Below are 18029 nucleotides of genomic sequence, written 5' to 3' on the forward strand. Positions count from 1 at the left end.
CTGTTTTTTGACGGCAAAAAAAAGTCTCTCACTGTTAATCACTAAACTTTGCTCCGATCAGCTACAGACTGCAACTGTGGGGAGAGGGAGATAACTTAAAGGGGAAGTAAAAGGCCGGTAGGCCTGAAGTTATCAATCAGTTCAGCATCCTCCTTGTTTTGTTTCTTCACCTTGCCTCTGCTCCTAGCTCGTTACAGCTGCCATCCATGGGGATTCCTTCTTTCTACAAGTGGCTTGTGACCAAATACCCAAGCATCGTCTCCTCCGCAAAGGAGGAACCAGAGGGGAGCCCTGATGGCGTCATCTATGACAACCTCTACCTCGACATAAATTGCATCATCCACCATTGCTTCCACCCGCAAGACAGCATGCATGCAGACATAGATGTAAGTACAGATTTCAATCCATGTTTGCAATCTGCATAAGAATCTGGCATATGAATCCACGCATGCAGGTGTGCCCTCCGACGACGGTCACCGAGGTCTTGGAGTCCATTTTCGAGTACTTGGATCGCCTGTTCCGCATCGTCAGGCCGAGAAGGCTCCTCTACTTGGCAGTAGGTTGGATTCTTTTAGCTGATTCTATTTTGCCATGTTGTTGACTTAAGAGCCATGGATGCTGTTGGTTCTTGGTTGGCTTCATTTATTTGTGAGATTCTTTGTGGCTGCACTTTTTTATATTCAATTTGGTTTCTCTGTGCAGATGGCGTTGCTCCTTGCGCCAAAATGAACCGAATGCGACGGGGACGTTTCCACTCTGCTTGGCTAGCAAGGGATGAGGTCAATTCTCGCGTTTCATTCTTTACATCTCTGCTGCTGAAGCAATCGACAAAGTGCGACCATGCTTCCATTTACAGGCGCTTGAAGAGGAAGAGATGCGGAGGGAATTAAGAGCTCGACCATGCTTCCATTTACAGGCGCTTGAAGAGGAAGAGATGCGGAGGGAATTAAGAGCTCAAGGGAAGGAGGTGCCACCGCCAGAGATTTCAGAGGTTTCTGACCCCAATGTCATCACACCAGGGACTGAATTCATGGAGAAGCTATCACAAGCGCTCCAATACTACATCCGTGCCAGACTGAATACTGACCCGGGGTGGAAAGACATAATGGTTTGCTCTTGCGCTTCAGCAAATGCAGTTTATGATCTCTTCGATTTTCTGAACCCTTGTGATAAGTTCAACAATTTGATCAAGTGGACGTCGCATGATAAGTTCACTACACATCTGTTCTGAAGGTCATACTCTCTGATGCAAATGTTCCCGGAGAAGGAGAGCACAAGATCATGTCTTTCATCCGTGCACAACGCAGCATGGAAGGCTATGAGTCTATGACCCCAACACTCGACACTGCTTGTATGGGAATGTGAGGAATACTAATCCCTTTTTTTCTTAACAATCTCATTCGTGTGTTGTGTAGCACCGATCCAGTTCGCACCCTGCCACCCTGTCTATTTCTACTGGAGTGAAGAAATATCATTGCAGGATGCAGATCTGATAATGCTTGCTTTGGCATCTCATGAGGTCCACTTCTCTATTTTGCGTGAGGTTTGTTAATCCCTTATCAATGCTAACATCATGCTTAAACAAAATGCATTAATACCGCATATATAGAAGGCAGATTAAAGGCATTATACTATTAATTAGGCTAGGTACGCTAGGCACTAGTTCAGGGTTCTATAATGGTGTGGACTACTCTTCTGTTTAACTTCAACAGGATGTGCCACTCCCAAATCAGGCAGAAACAGAAGGGAAACCAAATAAACCTTATCAGGTCCTTACCCCCTAACTCAGAGTCTCAGATAATGCAGTTGTTACCCATTTTAATATGTAATAAAGCCATCTTCTTTCAGTTTTTGAACATATGGGTTCTGAGAGAGTACTTGGAAATTGAATTGAAGATACTGGACCCAGTTTGCGAGCCTGACATTGAGAGGCTAATAGATGACTTCATCTTTATTTGTTTCTTGATGGGAAATGATTTCATTCCACATATTCCATCACTTGAGACACATGAGGTATATGTGTATGCACATGCCTTTAGATTATAGTTATAGCTTCATGGAAAGTTAACTTTGTTATCGCTATATATATCCTTTCACTATGTTCATTAGTATGAAAAAATATAGTTATTTCTTTCATGTATTCCATGTAACAGTGTGCGGTCGATCTTCTCATTGAAGTGTACAAAACAACCTTCAACAAGATGGGAGGGTATATTGTGAACACAGATAAAGTACTCAAGAATTCCAGCCTCTAATTTTCTCTAATGATTATCGATTGAATTATGCTGCGACATAGTTTCATTGATACTGAAAACAGGTCAAAGATAAGCATGGTTCATATCTAGAAATCTCAAGGTTGGAAATATTTTTTCATGAACTGTCCTTGTATGAAGAGAAAAATTTTCTCAAAAGATATGAGCTGAGAAAGGTATGTTAGCACTTAGAACTCTAGTCAATAGTGTACCATGGATGCACAATGGAATTTATTGTCATTATCAATATGTTCGTTTTGGCCTTTAGGATTTGTTGAAGAAGGTATATCGTGAAATGTTGTGTGAAGCTTCAGAAAGTGAAAGACCAGAGCTGAGGCGAAAACTAGATGGCTACCTTGAAGACCACCCGTACGACAGAGTTAGTGACGCCTATTTGGATATATACTTCTTCTGCAGTCCTACAATTGTTGAAATGTCTCTTGCAGATAAGAAGACTGGGATTACCAGGATGGAAATCCTGGTTCCACAGGGAATATTTTGGCCTCAAAACTTCCAATGAAATTGTAAACCTGCAGAACGACATGGTTATATTTTTCCTTGTTTATTCATTTATCCTGATGGATCCCTTTCCCTTGAGACGTGGGAAGGTGGCACTTTGTATTGTTTTAATCTTCCCTCCCTTTCTTTTTTCTCTCCTCCCTCTGAATTTAGGCTCAGAAGTATTTAGAAGGACTTTGCTGGGTGTTTCAATGCTATTTTGCGGATGTACCATCATGGAGCTGGTAAGAATAACATGTTTACATATATTAAAATAAATTTACTTCATGGTTATAGATTCTATATATCTCATTCTACGTTTTATGGTACAACTTGTTGCAGGTACTACCCATTCTATATTGCTCCTTTCGTATCTGATCTCAAAGGTCTTTCTCGGTTTCAGATATCTTTCGCTTTGGACAAACCACTGCGTCCATTTGATCAGCTCATGGCAGTTTTGCCTTCACGAAGGCACATTCACCATTCTTACTGCTGCCATTTGTTCTGACATTGCTACGTAGTCCTGGAATTTGATTCACAGTGGATAAGCAGTTACTTTTTGGTTTTTTTTATTCCAGCTGGCTTAACCTCCCATACTGTTACTGCTGCAAATTTATGGGAGGTGAAGAATACTGTCCGAATTTGCAGACTGACATGAATGGGAGACGTTTCTTGTGGACTGTGAGCTATTCGTTCATATGTGCAATGGATCGATGAACCAAATCAATTGATAATTTCAATCTGTACTGATCGATGTTTCAGGGTATCTCTGAGGAACGGCTGCTTGCGAGCACCAAAGCGGCAGACGAAGAGCTGACGGTAAAACAATTGCTTATCATCTGTGCTCATGTTACAATAACTTCTTCTGCAGTTGCATAAACCATAATTATAGGTCGTTTACAAATTAGATGGATGAGATGAGAAGGAATACTACTCGGCAAGACAAGATCTTTCTGCACAGGAACTCAAACGCTACAGGACATGCACATATTAACAGAGTTATTATACAGACATCATACTGTCCACTGCAGAAGCTTCCGATAGATTCAGCTACGAGGTGCATAAAGTCTGAACTGGAATGATGCAAATTAGTGCTGGTATCGTGTTCAGAGCAACGGTCTGAATTTTGAATGTTTCCACAGTGGAATTGGAGGGTGGTTGTCATCTGATGACAATGCTGGTGGGCTGAGCAACAGTTTGTTTCCCTCTCCCATCAAAAATCTGCAGGACATCACAAATGATCAGGCAATGTACGTTTTCCCTCGAGCCTTGTTGTCCTGAGGTTTAGGCCTTGTGGTAGCTAGGCTTGGGCGCTTGGCTCACACCTGACACCCCAACTTCAATCTCATTTTCATTTTGTGTGTGCATGCATGTTTCAGATCAGCCACGTTCTTCAACAGTTCAACCCTGAGGCAGTGAATCCAATTCCAAGACTACTTAGCAATGTCAGGGTACCTGATAAGGTGTGTTCATGACACTACTAAGTTGCTTGTTCCAACTTATATTCAGAGATCATCTTTGTAATTCATGAATCCTGCAGACTGTCACGGGAGCTGATATCTCAAAGAGGCCACTCTGGCACACGTACCCGGGCTCAAGGCTGCCACGGCCCATGTAAACCTTTTCATTGTTCGATTGATCTCAATGTCACCGAGATGAGATGAACACATACGGTTCCTACGGCCGATTGCAGGGTTCAGAGGCCGGATTCTATCTGGAAGCCGAGCACGCCGGCGACGCCGCGGGAAGAGCACAAGCACGCCGGCACGGGGTGGGCGGGGCGCGGCAGAGGGAACAACGCCATTGCCGCCGCCCAGGCGCAGCAGCTCGCCGCCAGGAGCAGCAGCTACGGGCATGGCACTGCCGCCGACACGCCCCGGAGCAGCAGCAGCTGCTACAGCTATAGGAAAACCTGTTTCCATCGGGTGGACATGCCGCGAAGCAGCTGGTTCGACAACGAGCCTGGAGGTGCGCAGCCGCGTCGTTGGTAGGACACTCATCCCGGGAATCAGATGTGCATAGACTTGTTCGTCTCGTCTACAGAGTTGTTCATCTCACCGCCGTATATATAAATGTAAATACGTAATGTTTGGGCATTTACTTCTCGAGATGAAATAAATAAAATACTTTGTGGCTAAATTAAATGTTTCAAAGTTGAGAATTGCCATGAGCAGGTATTTACAAGCAGCAAACAGTGTGACATAAAAAGCTCGGATTTGTTTAGCCTCTTTTAAACTTTGATGTAATGTTGTTACCCATAAAGATTTAGGAAACAAAAGGAAGATTAAGAATGAGACTTGTAGATTACCGGTGTGTTCTTGGGAAATCTTATTCAAGTAAGAGACACATCGCTCATTTAATTGATTCAGGCTTTCTCCACCACCCTGAACATCAATACAAAGTGTTGATAATTAATCTCTTCAGAGTGATGTTTCAGAATTACATGGGTTTATCATCGGTGCAAGTAGCTAAAGAAAACTTGTCCTATTTTCAACATCTTCCTCAAAGTTATAACTATCAACAACAGGTTAAAAATATTTGTATAGCTATTCACATGGTGTCAATTCAAGATCTTAATAAATATAGATCAGCACAGCGGCCATTGTAATTTGTAAGTGAAATGGTTCCATGGCATTGTAGTTATGCTTTAGAAGTTGCCGGTTACCATTTCAATCTAGACAAACTAAGCTGTGAATTTATTGGGATTTCTTGGTTTCTGCTGTCAGAATCAGAGCCCTCAGTAATTTTAAAAATGTCAAAGCCTCTGAAAACATCTGGATTTTTATTTATAATATCATCCCACTTCAAGCCTTGGAAATATCCCATGTGCATTTCTCTCTGCCTCATTCAACACCAACTGAAAAAAAAACATTTGAGAAAAGGGACAGATAGAATGCACAATGCACTTATTTCATTTAGTTTCAAAAAAAAAAGAACAGAATGCCCTTACATTTGTTACGCCACAAACTTTTGCTATAATTTCTGCAGTCTCAGCAGCACGCTTCAAATCAGAAGAGTATATGGCAGTTGGTTTAGCTTCTTTTGATAGCCGATGAGCCACCTTTTCTCCAGATTTTTTTAAAAAAGGAAAAGTTTCAATGCTAGATATGGAACTCAAGAAATAATCAATTCTAAATTGCATTTTGCACAAATGCACCATACCACATAGGCTTGCTGCCTACCAATCTCATTTAGCTCTGGGTCCAATTGTCCCTGTTGAAGGATCTTGATTTCCATCAGTAAAATATTTTTTTCTGAAAAAAATGACAGCTAATGGAAGAATTGCAACAAAGAGCTTCAAAATCTAGCATTTTGAATAGTTGATAGGAACATATATTGCTGCAGTTTAATGTAAAAGATTTGGCATCCTTTTCTAGCTTCAAAAAAATCAACCAGCCAATACTCAACGTTCAAGAAACAAAAAATCTCACAAACTACACGCATGCATGATTTATAATGTCAGGGTAGGATCACTGGATTATCCATTTATCATCTTGTAGGTAAAATATGAATGCTAGAGATATTGTTTTCTAGCTAGGTGAACGGGCCTCAAGCTGATTTGGTTAGATGACTTTTGTAGCACTCCTCAAGTCTCGTATTTGACTCATGATGGAGCGAATTTCATGCAGAGGTTAAAAAGATCACCCTCACTGACTAGAAACTAGAGTTAGGGGTTTTCTCAGCCAGAAAGCTAAAGTCGCTCGGCGGCGCGCGGAAGCTAGCGCCGGAGCCGGTGAATCTGCACGACCGTGTAGGTAGGAGGCTAGGCAGACGAGCTAAGGGAGAGAGGCAGTGGAGGGTGGGGCACGGCGACGCCGGCGCCAGCACCCATGCCTACAAGGCTTCGCGGCCGAGCGAATATGGAGCGACGAGCGGACAGGGGCGACGTAGGTGCGGCAGGGCTTGGGGCGCGACGGCAGGGCGGGAGCTAGTTTGGGGCGGGTGCACGGTGGCAGGAGCGGCAAGTGCGGCCGTGCGGGTGCAGGTGGCACTGGGAGTCTGGGATGCAAGTGGGTACCCAATGGTGTTTTATGGGTCAACTGAATAATTATAATGATATGCTATCTTAGTTCATTCCTCCTCCTAAATTAATTATGCACAATGCCATCCTAGTTCATTTTATCAAAGTTTTGGGTCGACCCAATGACCCAAAATAAATAGAACTTGCATCCCTAGGCGCTGGGGTTGACGAGTGAGGAGTTGAGGGGATTTAGTCGAGGGTTTGGTTCGGTTGACGTGAGTTGGGCCTCTTTAGCCACAAATTTGGGGTTATAAAGGCTGTAATGTAGATGGAAAGCTTGTTGTTCGTTAGGCTCGTGAGCAGGCTCAAACTTGCTCATTATGCTAATGAGCGCAAAGTCCTGCTCGGTTAATTATTAGGAGTTGGATCGAGCCGAGTCAACCCGAGCCGGCTGTGAGTTGAGCTGAGTTAACGAGCCACGAGTAATTTTTTCAATCCTAGTAGTATAAGGTAGTGGAGTGTAATCAAAACATCCATAAATAAATGAATTAGCATTTGAAGGATGGACAAATTGCTTGCAACCAATCATATTGAATTCTGCTTGTTCGGAAAACGGAGCACACTGCAAAATCCAGTAGGACGGCAAAGAATTAGGAGGGGCGATCGACCTGGATGATGCGGGAGGCATTCGTGGAGGTCTCCCCGTGCCGCACCACCACCACATCCGTGAACTCATCGCCGCTGGGCGCCGCCGCCAGGGTGGGCGACATGGCTCGGTGGGCGGCAGCGGCCCCTGCTAACCTCAGCCTGTGCCGCAGTCGCAGACGAGAGGGAGGGTGCCCACCTGTTGTGCCGCCAGGGTTCATGGAAGCTTTCAGGAAGAAGCCGCAGCGCTGGCCGCTTCTACAACCTAATGCCGCCGGCATTGTGGGATGCTGTGGAGGAATAGGAACAGATGGAACTACCAGTAGCACTCATGTTGCCGCTCTGCTCCTGTTCTTATCGTGCTTGCTGGCCACCCAATAAGTCAATTTGAAACGATTCTTGCTCTTTCTCATGGTGCAAAGAAATTCTGAAGAGCACGAGACCACGTTTTCCATCATCACAGCAGCATTCCTTTTGTAATGAAAAATGGAAGCTTAAGCAGCAACTCGCCACGTGCTTGGTTATTTGGTCAATGGTGCTAGTTAGTGCTACCATGATATTCCTTTGCCAGTTACAGGATGATAAACAACTTGTTTGATGATTATTTTTACTAACATAAAGTGAGATTTGATAGAAAACAGTACGCGCGGTGTTCGTGTGACAGTATATTAAAACCAGCATACGGTTATTAAATGTTTCATGGTTGAGCCTATGGCATGTGGGCCCATCTCCCATGGTTCTAGAAGATCAAATTCTTGCGTGGTTTCCTGCTGGGAACGGAGAGCTTAGCACCAAGATTTAAATTTGAATTAGTGTTGGAAGATATGGCTTGTAGAAGGAGTTAACAAAATAGAGAGCTAAATGGTTCACGTGATGGTAATATCTTAGAGAAAATTCCTTGTGTGGTCCTAAAACAAATGACACTTGTTTTTATGATGCATGCTTTCCATAGCCATGCCGTGACATCCTTTAGGATTTGCAGTGGGTACGAGTGAAATAGAATTTGTGAACCAAAATACCCCTCTTCTTGCTTTTGCCCTTGGATTTCCCCACCAAGCCGAGCCATCTCATGGACCCCCTCCCATCCACGCCCCCACCCCACCCCCACCACATCGCCGGCCTCGGGCCACGCCGGATCCCACGCCCCGTGCCAGTACAGAGCGTGCGCGGCGCGGTGCAGGGCGCTGGCACTGCTCAAGCATGGCTCTAGGGTGGAGCAAGGGACGAGCCTCTTTTGCAGTACTGCAGGGTGACTCGTTCCACTGACCTGTGGCCCCTAGTGGGTCCGTCAGCCAGAGTCCCTCTACAATACTGCGGAAGAACCAGTTCCGAGCAGGGCACTCGTGTGGCACTGCGGCCCTCATGGCCGCGGGCTCAGGGAGCGGCTGCCTTCACAACATGGTGAAAGCAATCAATGTATTGTACCTACACAAACTGCTGCCTTCAGAAATCACAATAAATATGGTGGATTATTACTACCTAAGCTAAAACACATATACTCTTTTGAGGCTACACTGGTGAGCATAAATATAGGCCTCCTAAACATACTGAAGTAGATAGTAAACTTAAATGGCGTTAGTATTTCTAAAAGAAGATATTTGAATGCACATATCCTAGATGTTATCCTAAAAGCATAACTATGATATTTATTTGACCAACTCATATTTAACAATTATGTTGAAACAACTGTATGTGAATCTATTATATTGTTGTGCATTATGATTTCTCTGTGTTAGAAAATGTGGACAACTTTCTTCAAAATATCCCGTTGTTACAAAAAAAATCTCGCACCCCCCCCCCCCCCCCCCGCGAACCCTGACCCATGCCCGAGAGGGCCAAGCCTCATGGCAAGCACAACGAGGGGTTTTTTTACCCACAGGTGGAAATTCGCTCCAGCCGGGGTTCGAACCCCAGACCTGTGGGGTGCCGCCGAAGTGACTTGACCAACCGGTTTAGCACCCTTTGGCATCTTGCTGTTACAAACATAACGCATGTGTCCAATATATATTCTCTGTAACATCTCAATAGCTGTTGTTTGTGCTAAGGGCATTTTTGTTTTTCATAGCCACTAAACTGAGATAACGGCAGGGCCATAGAAGGGATCCAAGATAAAACAAGATCAAATAAGGGAGTTTGAACTTTTCAGGGCAATAGAAGGAAGTGTCATTTGTCGTCACAAAGGTTGCCAACGCGGTGCTACTCTCTGCTCGTGTCCCCCGTCGCTGCCGCAGCGTTCCTCCTCATCGGCCAGTGTAAAAGCCATTGCCACCACAACAGCATGCGCTTCCATGTCATCAGCGTTGCACCCTACGCATCCGCGGCGAGCGTGCAGCATCACCCCCCACCACACGCAGAGGAAGGCGATGGGTCCACAGTTCCTCTCCTCCGTTAACCCGCACAATGTGTCGCTTACAAGCTGGTCCCACGATGTAACATCCCGCCTCCCCGAGGCCGGGCCCGCTTACATCTGGCAGCTTTCTAGAACATAGACTGCCCTCACAGACCAGCACAAGTCTTTGCTGCACACGTTGTCCTCACTCGTGCGCACCCGGAAAGAACTTCCCGGTGAGTCACCCAGCCCTCAAATTGCTCCGGGCCAAGCACGCTTAACCTCGGAGTTCTTTGGAGATCGGCTTCCGGAAAAGAAGTTGCAACTTGTTGGTATAAGTATCCTATTAATCCTATTAAGCCCTAGGCCGGGGTGTCACACACGAGTCAGGAGGCCACGTCAACGTCCAGCGTGACAAAACCGCTAAGCAAAACTGCTAGAGGAGGTTAAGTGCATGGGATTTGATAGAACATGGTGTTAAATATCTGGTTCTGTTGTTGAGGGTTAAGTTATTCAACCCTAATAGTTTGAGGGGCACGTACGTAGACTTCTTCCCCTGATGCCTGACCGGTGAAAAGTGAGGCTATGAGCCCTCACGACGCATCCCACCGTTGACGGGTGGCATACTTGATGCAAGCCCACCCAAAAGACCTGTAATGCAGAGGTTGTCTCCAAACTTGGCCAAGTACTAGCGCTTCACAGTTGCTAATTGAAATCCAGAAAATTAGTTCAATGCCTTCCAACAACATAAAAAGTTCATTGTACACGGTGAAGTGAGATCCAATATAGTATCAACGGAAGAATGCTTTGACAGATGAAGAGAGAAGAACATCTTATTCTAAAAAAAATGAAGATAGAAGAAGAATATGATGATGTTCCTTGCTTTGCCACATATGTTAGGCCGAGGCACCATCGCCACCAGAAGCATGCCACGGAAAGTCATCTCCGGCGAGGTGGCTGTGACAGAACCGCCAAGTTAAACGGCTTAATTAAGCGCAATGGCCATCATTTGAACGCATCAGGCGCATTAGCTTAATTAAGTGTAACCTGACAGCCTGTTTCCAACCCACAAGCCGATCGAAACACACCAGAAGTCTCGCGCGACGGCGAGCACAGACGGTACCAGCATAATATAATTTCACAAAATTAGAAATAACATAAATATTTACAAAACAGCTTTAAATTTGGAATTTACATAAAATAAGTGACAGCAGCGGAAGAGAATATGACCTGAGAGAAGGAAATTTGATTGAGAACCAATAAAACAAAACAATATCTATGAACACGTGAGGACGTCACATCGAGCCCACTGATGCGAATCCTGGTTAGCTTCTATGCCTGAAACAGGGTAAACAACAAACCCTGAGTATACTAATACTCAGCAAGACTTACCCGACTTTTGGGTATACTTAGCCCACATATCTAGACATGCAAAGCTTTTTGGCTGGTGGATTTATTTGCAGAAAAGCATCTAAGGGTAGATCCTTAATTTTAAAATTTTAGCTCCAAATTATAGTTATAAAGTTGCTACACATCTATGATTTGCAGATCTATAACAATCAATGTGAAAACATAATTGATTAAATAACATCAACATGTATCATATCATTTCGTTTCATTTCCTTACTACGATGTGACTCGGAGATCAAGGTGCTCATGTCCGAGAGCGACTGACGGCGAATCGATCCGATTTAACCTTGCAAGGTGGACCTAACCAACACGGCACGTATTAGCCCCGTCGGACCATACGGACCAACCATTCCCCTCGTCGCCTCGAACTACAGGAACCAGCCCAACGACATATGGTCAACCGAGCTCAACGTGAGACCACCAAAAGTAAACATATGCATCCCCATTTCTCCGCGACTACTCAACTACCCCAGGAGTTGGGTGCGGGTTCCTGTACTTTCGAAGCAAGGCAGTACTCGGCTTACCGGTTTCGACTACCTCCTACTCCCGGTATGCGGTTAGTACAAATCAAACATGATCAGCAGGGCCGACAACGGAACGGTCCTTAATCGACACAGACGGGGCTAGACAGTTCCCGTCCGGTCTCCAATTCTTTTCCTTTCCTCCATATTCCAATATTCCATAACCAAGTCATAAAGACATCATATATCTCGCGAGTAACAGTAAATTACTCGACTTCTACCGAATCCTGATTTTAGCACGGCAAGGATAACGACATATACATACTAGTATTCCGACCAATGGAACCTAGGAATCATGCAACTAGGGTTTCATCCAACACCTAGAAACTTAATGCATAATCAAGTAAATATATATAACATTTCATAAGTTAAAATAGTAGGTTATGCTCCGGGGCTTGCCTGGGATTAACACTAGGTCCGTGTTTGTTAGATGACACTCGCTTGGCGAGTATTCCGGTCCAAGCATGTACTCCTGGTTCTTTGCCTCTTCTGGATATGTCCACCAAACATCGTCTTCGTGTTTGGTTCCAATATCACATCCTTCACGTGGTTCATCTATCGTACCTAAATGAGGTGCAATAATGCATATGTATGAATGCACAGAGGTACAATAGACAATGCATCAAAAAGAGCAAGCAAGACAGACACAAGGTCACGACTGAGCATCCATAAGCATGAGGTCATGAGCTAGCTTTAGCAAACATACAAATAATATCAAGCTTCAACAAGAGTTGCATGAGCAATATCTAACATGTTATACATGACTTATGATCACCAGAAAACATAGCATCCAACCCCAAATTAATTTATCTAAAGCCTTTCTTAATTTATTTAGATAATAAGACATATAGGCATATATATATGATCATACATGTAAAGTGCACAATAAATTCTACCAAAATCACAGTAGATCACCAATACTCCTAACAGTCTACTGCATAAATTTCACATGCTCAGGTTTTATATTTTATTGATTATAAAACAGACAAATCTTTATTGCACTTAATCGTGTGAGAGCAAGTTAAATGTAAAACTTCATATTTTCTATAAACACATGGCCATATTATATTTTTTAGACCAAAATAACATCATATAAGGGCAATGGAATCACATTTTCCATTTTTACACATTTCTATTATTTATAAACTATTTACTTAGCATTCAACAAGTTAAATCAAAAACTCGGTCATACTACCCTCAATTAACTTGATATTTTTACCACAGTGCAAACATCACAATAATAGCCTACTAAAAAAATTTCATATCATTTAGAGCAATATAACTGCAGTTATGAAAAAGACAAGCAACACTAGCAATGGAATCACATTTTCCATTTTTACACATTTCTATTATTTATAAACTATTTACTTAGCATTCAACAAGTTAAATCAAAAACTCGGTCATACTACCCTCAATTAACTTGATATTTTTACCACAGTGCAAACATCACAATAATAGCCTACCAAAAAAATTTCATATCATTTAGAGCAATATAACTGCAGTTATGAAAAAGACAAGCAACACTAGCATTAAAACCTTAACAAGCATAAATCTATTTTTACAGCAAATATTTTCAACTAACACCCATCATATTATGATTCCACTGCATAGATCTACTCACAAGGATTCCAAAACATCTTAATTTGCTATTTTACGATTTTTCTACTATTTTCTATGGATTTTCAAAGTTTCAAGCGATTTAGTCCCTGAAATACTATTCATATGAGTCTATGACAATGCAGAAAACCCCCTGCACTTGTTTCAATTGCTGCACGAAGTCCCTAGTCGCGAGTTGGAGCAGAGCAGCAAGGGGAAACGACGATTCCGGCGATGGGGATGCTTCCCGGCGACGAGGGAGGGGTGGGGGAGTATGAGGGCGATGAGGACTACCTGTAGGTGGGCTTGGTTGGGGTTGGGGGCGACCGGAGAGGGCCGGCGACGGGAGCAGTACCACAGGCGGTGATGGCGGCGGCGCTCTCGCCGACGGCGAGGCGGGTCGACGACGGGGAAGCCATGGGAGGATTCATTAGGGTCGGACGGAGTAGGGGCGCTCGGCGGTGCGGCGCAGGGGCGCGTGCGCCCGGCTCGCGACGAGCAGCAGCATGCCGGCGGCGGCATGGCTCGGAAACGAGCGCGGAAACTCGTGGAACGCGCTGGAACGAGGAGAGCATGAGCATTAGTGCCTCACCTAGCTTCGATTTGAGCCGCTAGACGAAGAAAATGGTGGCCGGAGCTAGGAGTTCCACGTCGAGGTGGAGCTCGATGGCCATGGATGGCTGGCGGCCGGAGAATCCTTGTTTCCCGGCCGTGCGGCGGTCGGGCTCATGTCAGAGGGGCTGAGGAGGAAGCTAGAGAGGTGAGGGAGCTTCGGTTGGCGGCGATTTGAAGATGGTGGGGCGGAGGCCGGGGATTTGGCCGGTGGACGGGAGCCGCACGAGCTCATTCGAGCTCTGCTCGAGGAAGAAGAAAGGGAGAGGAAGGAGAGGGCAGTGGGCGAGCAGCAGCAGAAGGAAGGGGCAGCACGGCGGCAACGCGGGACACGCGGAACGCGCGCGTCGTTCGGCGGTGTCGTGGCCAAATTGGCCTTGGTGACCCCGGCAAATATCGGGGCGTTACAGTGGCCAACGTCCCCGGATTTCTCCAGGATCTAGTGCCCATTGGAACCGGGGACATGAACGACACTGATTGAAGTGCTGGGAATATCCTCCTGGGAACCGAGCTTGTCGGATCAGTGTGCCTGCAGATCTCCTCTATGACGGCGTAATGGGAGACCACAACCACCCGTTAATACAAGCTTTGACAGAGTTAGCAGTGTTAAGAATGTGCAATCGGACCTCGATTTTATCTGCTGCAATGAGCTGAATGCAGAGAGCACAAGAAAATTCAGGGCTAATAATCTCATAGTAGACTGCAATGCAACCTCGCCTTGATCCCTTTTATTGTTTAATATGAAAAGATAGTGACCTGCTAATTAACAAACTCTTAACAAACAAAGAATTGCAGGAAGATCAACAGCACGTTGGGTTTCTGCGGCAAGTCATCCAACCAAGTTTGTTGTACCAGCATGCTGACGATTGGCTATTCAAATTCAACCATGAAAACGAAAGGCTGTTGCAGATTGATGACAATAGAGCACAAAATCCGAGTCGTCTTATTCATGAAGAAAATAGCGATATGTTTTGTAGAGCACAGGCTAAAGAAACTAACATAGAGCGTGCCTAAATCTCCGACGATGATTGTGTCGAGTCCACCTCCAAAAACTCACTGCAAGCGTTATGCAGAGGCCCCATCGCCCCCAAATGAGTTCTCCAAAAAGCCATTTCCGTTGAGATGGCTCACGTCTCCACACCTCTCGAGGATCCACTGCCCAGTGACGCCAGAGACACGGAAAACGTTCAGTGAAGTGTTGGGAATGTTCCTACGAATGGAGATGTTGGGTGGATCGGTGTGCCTGCATAGCTCTAGTATGGCTGCACCGTGGGAGACCACCACAACCCTCTCCCCTGTCCATGCAGTAGCAGTATTATTAAGCAATTTAGCATAGAACCAAACACTTCATAGTCAGAGCTGCCAATGGGTAGGTATTTACAGGCAGCAGTTGCAGTGCAATGTGACATGAAGGTTCAGATTTGTTTAGCCTATTTCAAATTTCAGTGTGGTATTGTTCACCCACAAAGGAAATTGGGAGGCAAAATATTATGAATGAGGTTTGCAGATTACCTATGTGTTCTTGGGCAATCTTATTCAAGTAGGAGACACATCGCTCAGTTAACTGATTCAGACTCTCTCCACCACCCTGAACATCAATACAAAGCATTGATAAGCCCTTCAGAGTCAACTACAGACTTGCATGGGTACAGCTATTCACATGGCTTCAGAGTCAAGATCTGAATAAGTATGCACCAGCCATTGTAATTCGTAAGTGAAAAAAATAAAGAAGAACAATGCTATCTATGCACATATATGTCAGATCTTCAGTACCATTTTCGCATCAGAACTTTAAAAGCCCGCAGATGATATATGCTAGTGGTTCCATGACATCCTAGCAGTACTTTACAGCTCTACAGATACTATTTCAATCTAGACAAATTGAGCTGCAAACTTACTGGTATTTCTTGGTTCCTGCTGTCAGGATCAGAGCCCTCAGTAATTTTAAAAATATCAAAGCCCCTGAAAACATCTGGATTTTTATTTACAGCATCATCCCACTTCAAGCCTTGGAGATATCCCATGTGCCTTTCTCTCAGTGCCTCATTCAGCACCAACTGAAACAAAATTTTTGAGAAGGGGAACAAATAGAATGCACAATGCACTTATTTCATTTCTTTTCAGAAAAAAAAGAACAGAATGCCCTTACATTTGATACATCACAAACTTTTGCTATAATTTCTGCAGTCTCAGCAGCACGCTTCAAATCGGAAGAGTATATGGCAGCTGGTTTGGCCTCTCTTGACAGCCGATGAGCGACCTTATAAGTTTCACCAGATTTTTTTACAAAAATGTTATTGCTAGACATGGAACTGCAAACAATAATCAGTTCTGAACTTCAGATTGAGCAAATGAACCATACCACAACGGCCTGCTCTCTACCAATCTCATTTAGATCTGGGTCCATTTGTCCCTGTTGAAGGATCTTGATTTCCATCAGCAAAACAATTTTTGTTTTCCGGAAAAAAATGATAGCTAGTGGAAGAATGGCTACAAGGAACTCCAAAATCTAGCATTTTCAGTAGTCGATAGGAGCGTGCAAAGGTTTGGCGTCCTTTTCCAGCTTCAAAAATTCAACTCGCCAATATTCAACATCCAAGAAACAAAAAAAATATCACAAACTACACACATGCCTGATTTATTGGGCCAACATAGTATCACTGGATTATCCATTCATCATCATGTAGGTAAATATGGATGCTAGAGATATTGTTTTCTTATTAGCTAGATGCAGATATGACAAGAGAGACATTGTGCTATGTAGTTAAATATTGAAACTTTGTGAGTGTACTTTGATTGACGAGATGGATGGCAGATCAAACCAGCATAAATAAATGCATTAACATTTGAAGGATGGCTAAATTCCCTGCAACCAATCATGTTTGATTGTGACCCATCAATAGCTTTCCTCTTGTTCGGAAAACAGCAGACCGCAAAATTCAGTAGAAGGATGACGAAGAATCAGAAGGGGCGAACGACCTGGACGATGCGGGAGGCGTTCCAGGAGGTCTCCCCATGCCGCACCACCACCACCTCCGTGAACTCCTCGTCGCCGCTGGGCGCCGCCGCTGGGGTGGGCGACATGGTTCGGTTGGTGGCGGCGGCCGCTGCTAGTCTCAGCCTCTGCCGCAGCCGAGAGGGAGGGTACCCACCTGATATACTGCCGGGGTTCACGGCAGCTTCGAGGAAGGAGCCGCGCCGCTGGCCGCTTCTACAACCTGATGCCGCCGGCCTTGACGGATGCTGTGGAGGGATGAGAACAGAGGGAACTGCCAGTAGCATATTTCCGCTCCTCTTCGCATCGTGCTTGCTGGCCACCAAATTAGTCAGTCTCTTGCTCCTATCATGGTGCAAAGGAATTCTGAAGAGCACGAGACCACGTTTTCCATCATGACAGCAACATTTCATTTGTAATGGAAAAGGGAAGCTTCAGCAGCAATTCGCCACAGGCTCTTGGTGTAACCACCATCGTCACATGGCGCAGCTATGCTTTCTCCATGTCACACATGAAAGCGATCGTGACAGAGTCCCCGTGTTTTCTGCATCTTCAGGCGTTCAGCGTGCAGGTAAATGTCCAAACAACTTTTCATGCTTTTTGTGGATGCCCTACCCAAAGCATTCAGAGCTTTCTTTCGGTCAGTGACTAGAGCACCAGCCACCAACTTAACCACAATGCAAGCACAAAAATCCTATAAAAGCCCAAACTTTTCCTCTAGCAGATCGGCTTACACGTTTTGCATGCCGAGAGAAAACGACTAAATGGAGATGCACACTGAAACCGTCGCCTATACCTTTTGTTGAGGTTATTTGGTTAATGGCGCTAGTTAGTGCTAGCATGATATTCCTTTTGTTCAGTATAGGATCATAAACAACTCACCAGAATTTTGACTTTTTGGTATAGCTCTTGTATGATTGCGAAAATAACAAGTTTTCATAGACACTAGTTGTTGAACCTGCTCTATGCTATTGCTAGCATATGATCACCATTTATGTTGACATCTACTCCACCGGAAGGGGATTATTAGAGAGAAATAATGAAGAACCTATAGGCAGCTAGCAGACTCCAGTACGTGCACCTCTTTGCCCAAACTCAAACTGATTCAAAATACATTACAAACAACATGCAATTTATTCAAATTTCTTATCAAACACTCCCATTTCCATTTTGATTTTTCAAACCACCGCGATCCCGTCGCCTGAGGCCA

The 18029-nt window shown here is 44.5% G+C and overlaps 3 protein-coding genes across 8 annotated transcripts; 1 reads left to right on the plus strand and 2 right to left on the minus strand.

Annotated features, from left to right (window-relative positions):
• Positions 1 to 7: 7 nt before the first annotated feature.
• On the plus strand, positions 8 to 4903 carry LOC120696644 (5'-3' exoribonuclease 4-like). Its single transcript, XM_039979613.1, is given in 21 exon segments — positions 8 to 386; positions 455 to 560; positions 703 to 779; positions 857 to 1108; positions 1234 to 1317; positions 1320 to 1361; positions 1481 to 1543; positions 1713 to 1769; positions 1849 to 2013; positions 2154 to 2231; positions 2318 to 2428; positions 2521 to 2631; positions 2699 to 2797; positions 2925 to 2995; positions 3093 to 3221; positions 3329 to 3431; positions 3513 to 3569; positions 3659 to 3807; positions 3893 to 4000; positions 4130 to 4213; positions 4291 to 4903. Coding segments are annotated over 20 exon segments (2082 nt in total). The 5' UTR covers positions 8 to 206; the 3' UTR covers positions 4170 to 4213; positions 4291 to 4903.
• Positions 4904 to 5122: 219 nt separating this feature from the next.
• On the minus strand, positions 5123 to 7695 carry LOC120696646 (phosphoglycerate mutase-like protein 4). Its single transcript, XM_039979615.1, has 3 exons — positions 7380 to 7695; positions 5913 to 5963; positions 5123 to 5811 (listed from the first exon to the last, which is right to left on the minus strand). The coding sequence occupies exons 1-3, from the start codon at positions 7635 to 7637 to the stop codon at positions 5662 to 5664; spliced, it is 459 nt and encodes a 152-aa protein (XP_039835549.1). The 5' UTR covers positions 7638 to 7695; the 3' UTR covers positions 5123 to 5661.
• Positions 7696 to 10422: 2727 nt separating this feature from the next.
• LOC120696648 (phosphoglycerate mutase-like protein 4) lies at positions 10423 to 17707 on the minus strand. Of its 6 annotated transcripts, XR_005684258.1 has the most exons (8): positions 16804 to 17543; positions 16187 to 16237; positions 15974 to 16084; positions 15723 to 15881; positions 15337 to 15412; positions 14451 to 14580; positions 14239 to 14366; positions 10530 to 10643 (listed from the first exon to the last, which is right to left on the minus strand). XR_005684258.1 is itself a non-coding variant. In XM_039979617.1 (7 exons), the coding sequence occupies exons 1-7, from the start codon at positions 17230 to 17232 to the stop codon at positions 10524 to 10526; spliced, it is 1074 nt and encodes a 357-aa protein (XP_039835551.1). In that variant the 5' UTR covers positions 17233 to 17699; the 3' UTR covers positions 10423 to 10523. The 6 variants fall into 6 exon arrangements, 3 of the variants coding, with proteins under 3 accessions (XP_039835551.1, XP_039835553.1, XP_039835552.1); XM_039979617.1 differs by lacking the exon at positions 14451 to 14580 and having other exon boundaries at positions 10423 to 10643; positions 16804 to 17699; XR_005684257.1 differs by lacking the exons at positions 10530 to 10643; positions 14451 to 14580 and adding an exon at positions 11802 to 12180 and having other exon boundaries at positions 13805 to 14366; positions 16804 to 17707.
• Between the last annotated feature and the right edge of the window lie 322 nt (positions 17708 to 18029).

The sequence above is a fragment of the Panicum virgatum genome, chromosome 3K (assembly GCF_016808335.1).
Source record: "Panicum virgatum strain AP13 chromosome 3K, P.virgatum_v5, whole genome shotgun sequence".
Taxonomy (NCBI): Eukaryota; Viridiplantae; Streptophyta; class Magnoliopsida; order Poales; family Poaceae; genus Panicum; species Panicum virgatum.

What these genes read in the sequence shown, in the direction of transcription:
- LOC120696646 (XM_039979615.1), bottom strand. Translation starts at nt 7,637, where the DNA reads ATGCCGGCGGCATTAGGTTGTAGAAGCGGCCAGCGCTGCGGCTTCTTC. An exon ending in ATGCCTCCCGCATCATCCAG is followed by an intron (nt 5,964 to 7,379) that starts GTCGATCGCCCC and finishes ATCCTTCAACAG; the next exon opens with GGACAATTGGACCCAGAGCT. An exon ending in GTAGGCAGCAAGCCTATGTG is followed by an intron (nt 5,812 to 5,912) that starts GTATGGTGCATT and finishes TCTGGAGAAAAG; the next exon opens with GTGGCTCATCGGCTATCAAA.
- LOC120696648 (XM_039979617.1), bottom strand. Translation starts at nt 17,232, where the DNA reads ATGAAATGTTGCTGTCATGATGGAAAACGTGGTCTCGTGCTCTTCAGA. An exon ending in AAGTTTGTGATGTATCAAAT is followed by an intron (nt 15,882 to 15,973) that starts GTAAGGGCATTC and finishes ATTTTGTTTCAG; the next exon opens with TTGGTGCTGAATGAGGCACT. An exon ending in GCAGGAACCAAGAAATACCA is followed by an intron (nt 15,413 to 15,722) that starts GTAAGTTTGCAG and finishes ATTGATGTTCAG; the next exon opens with GGTGGTGGAGAGAGTCTGAA.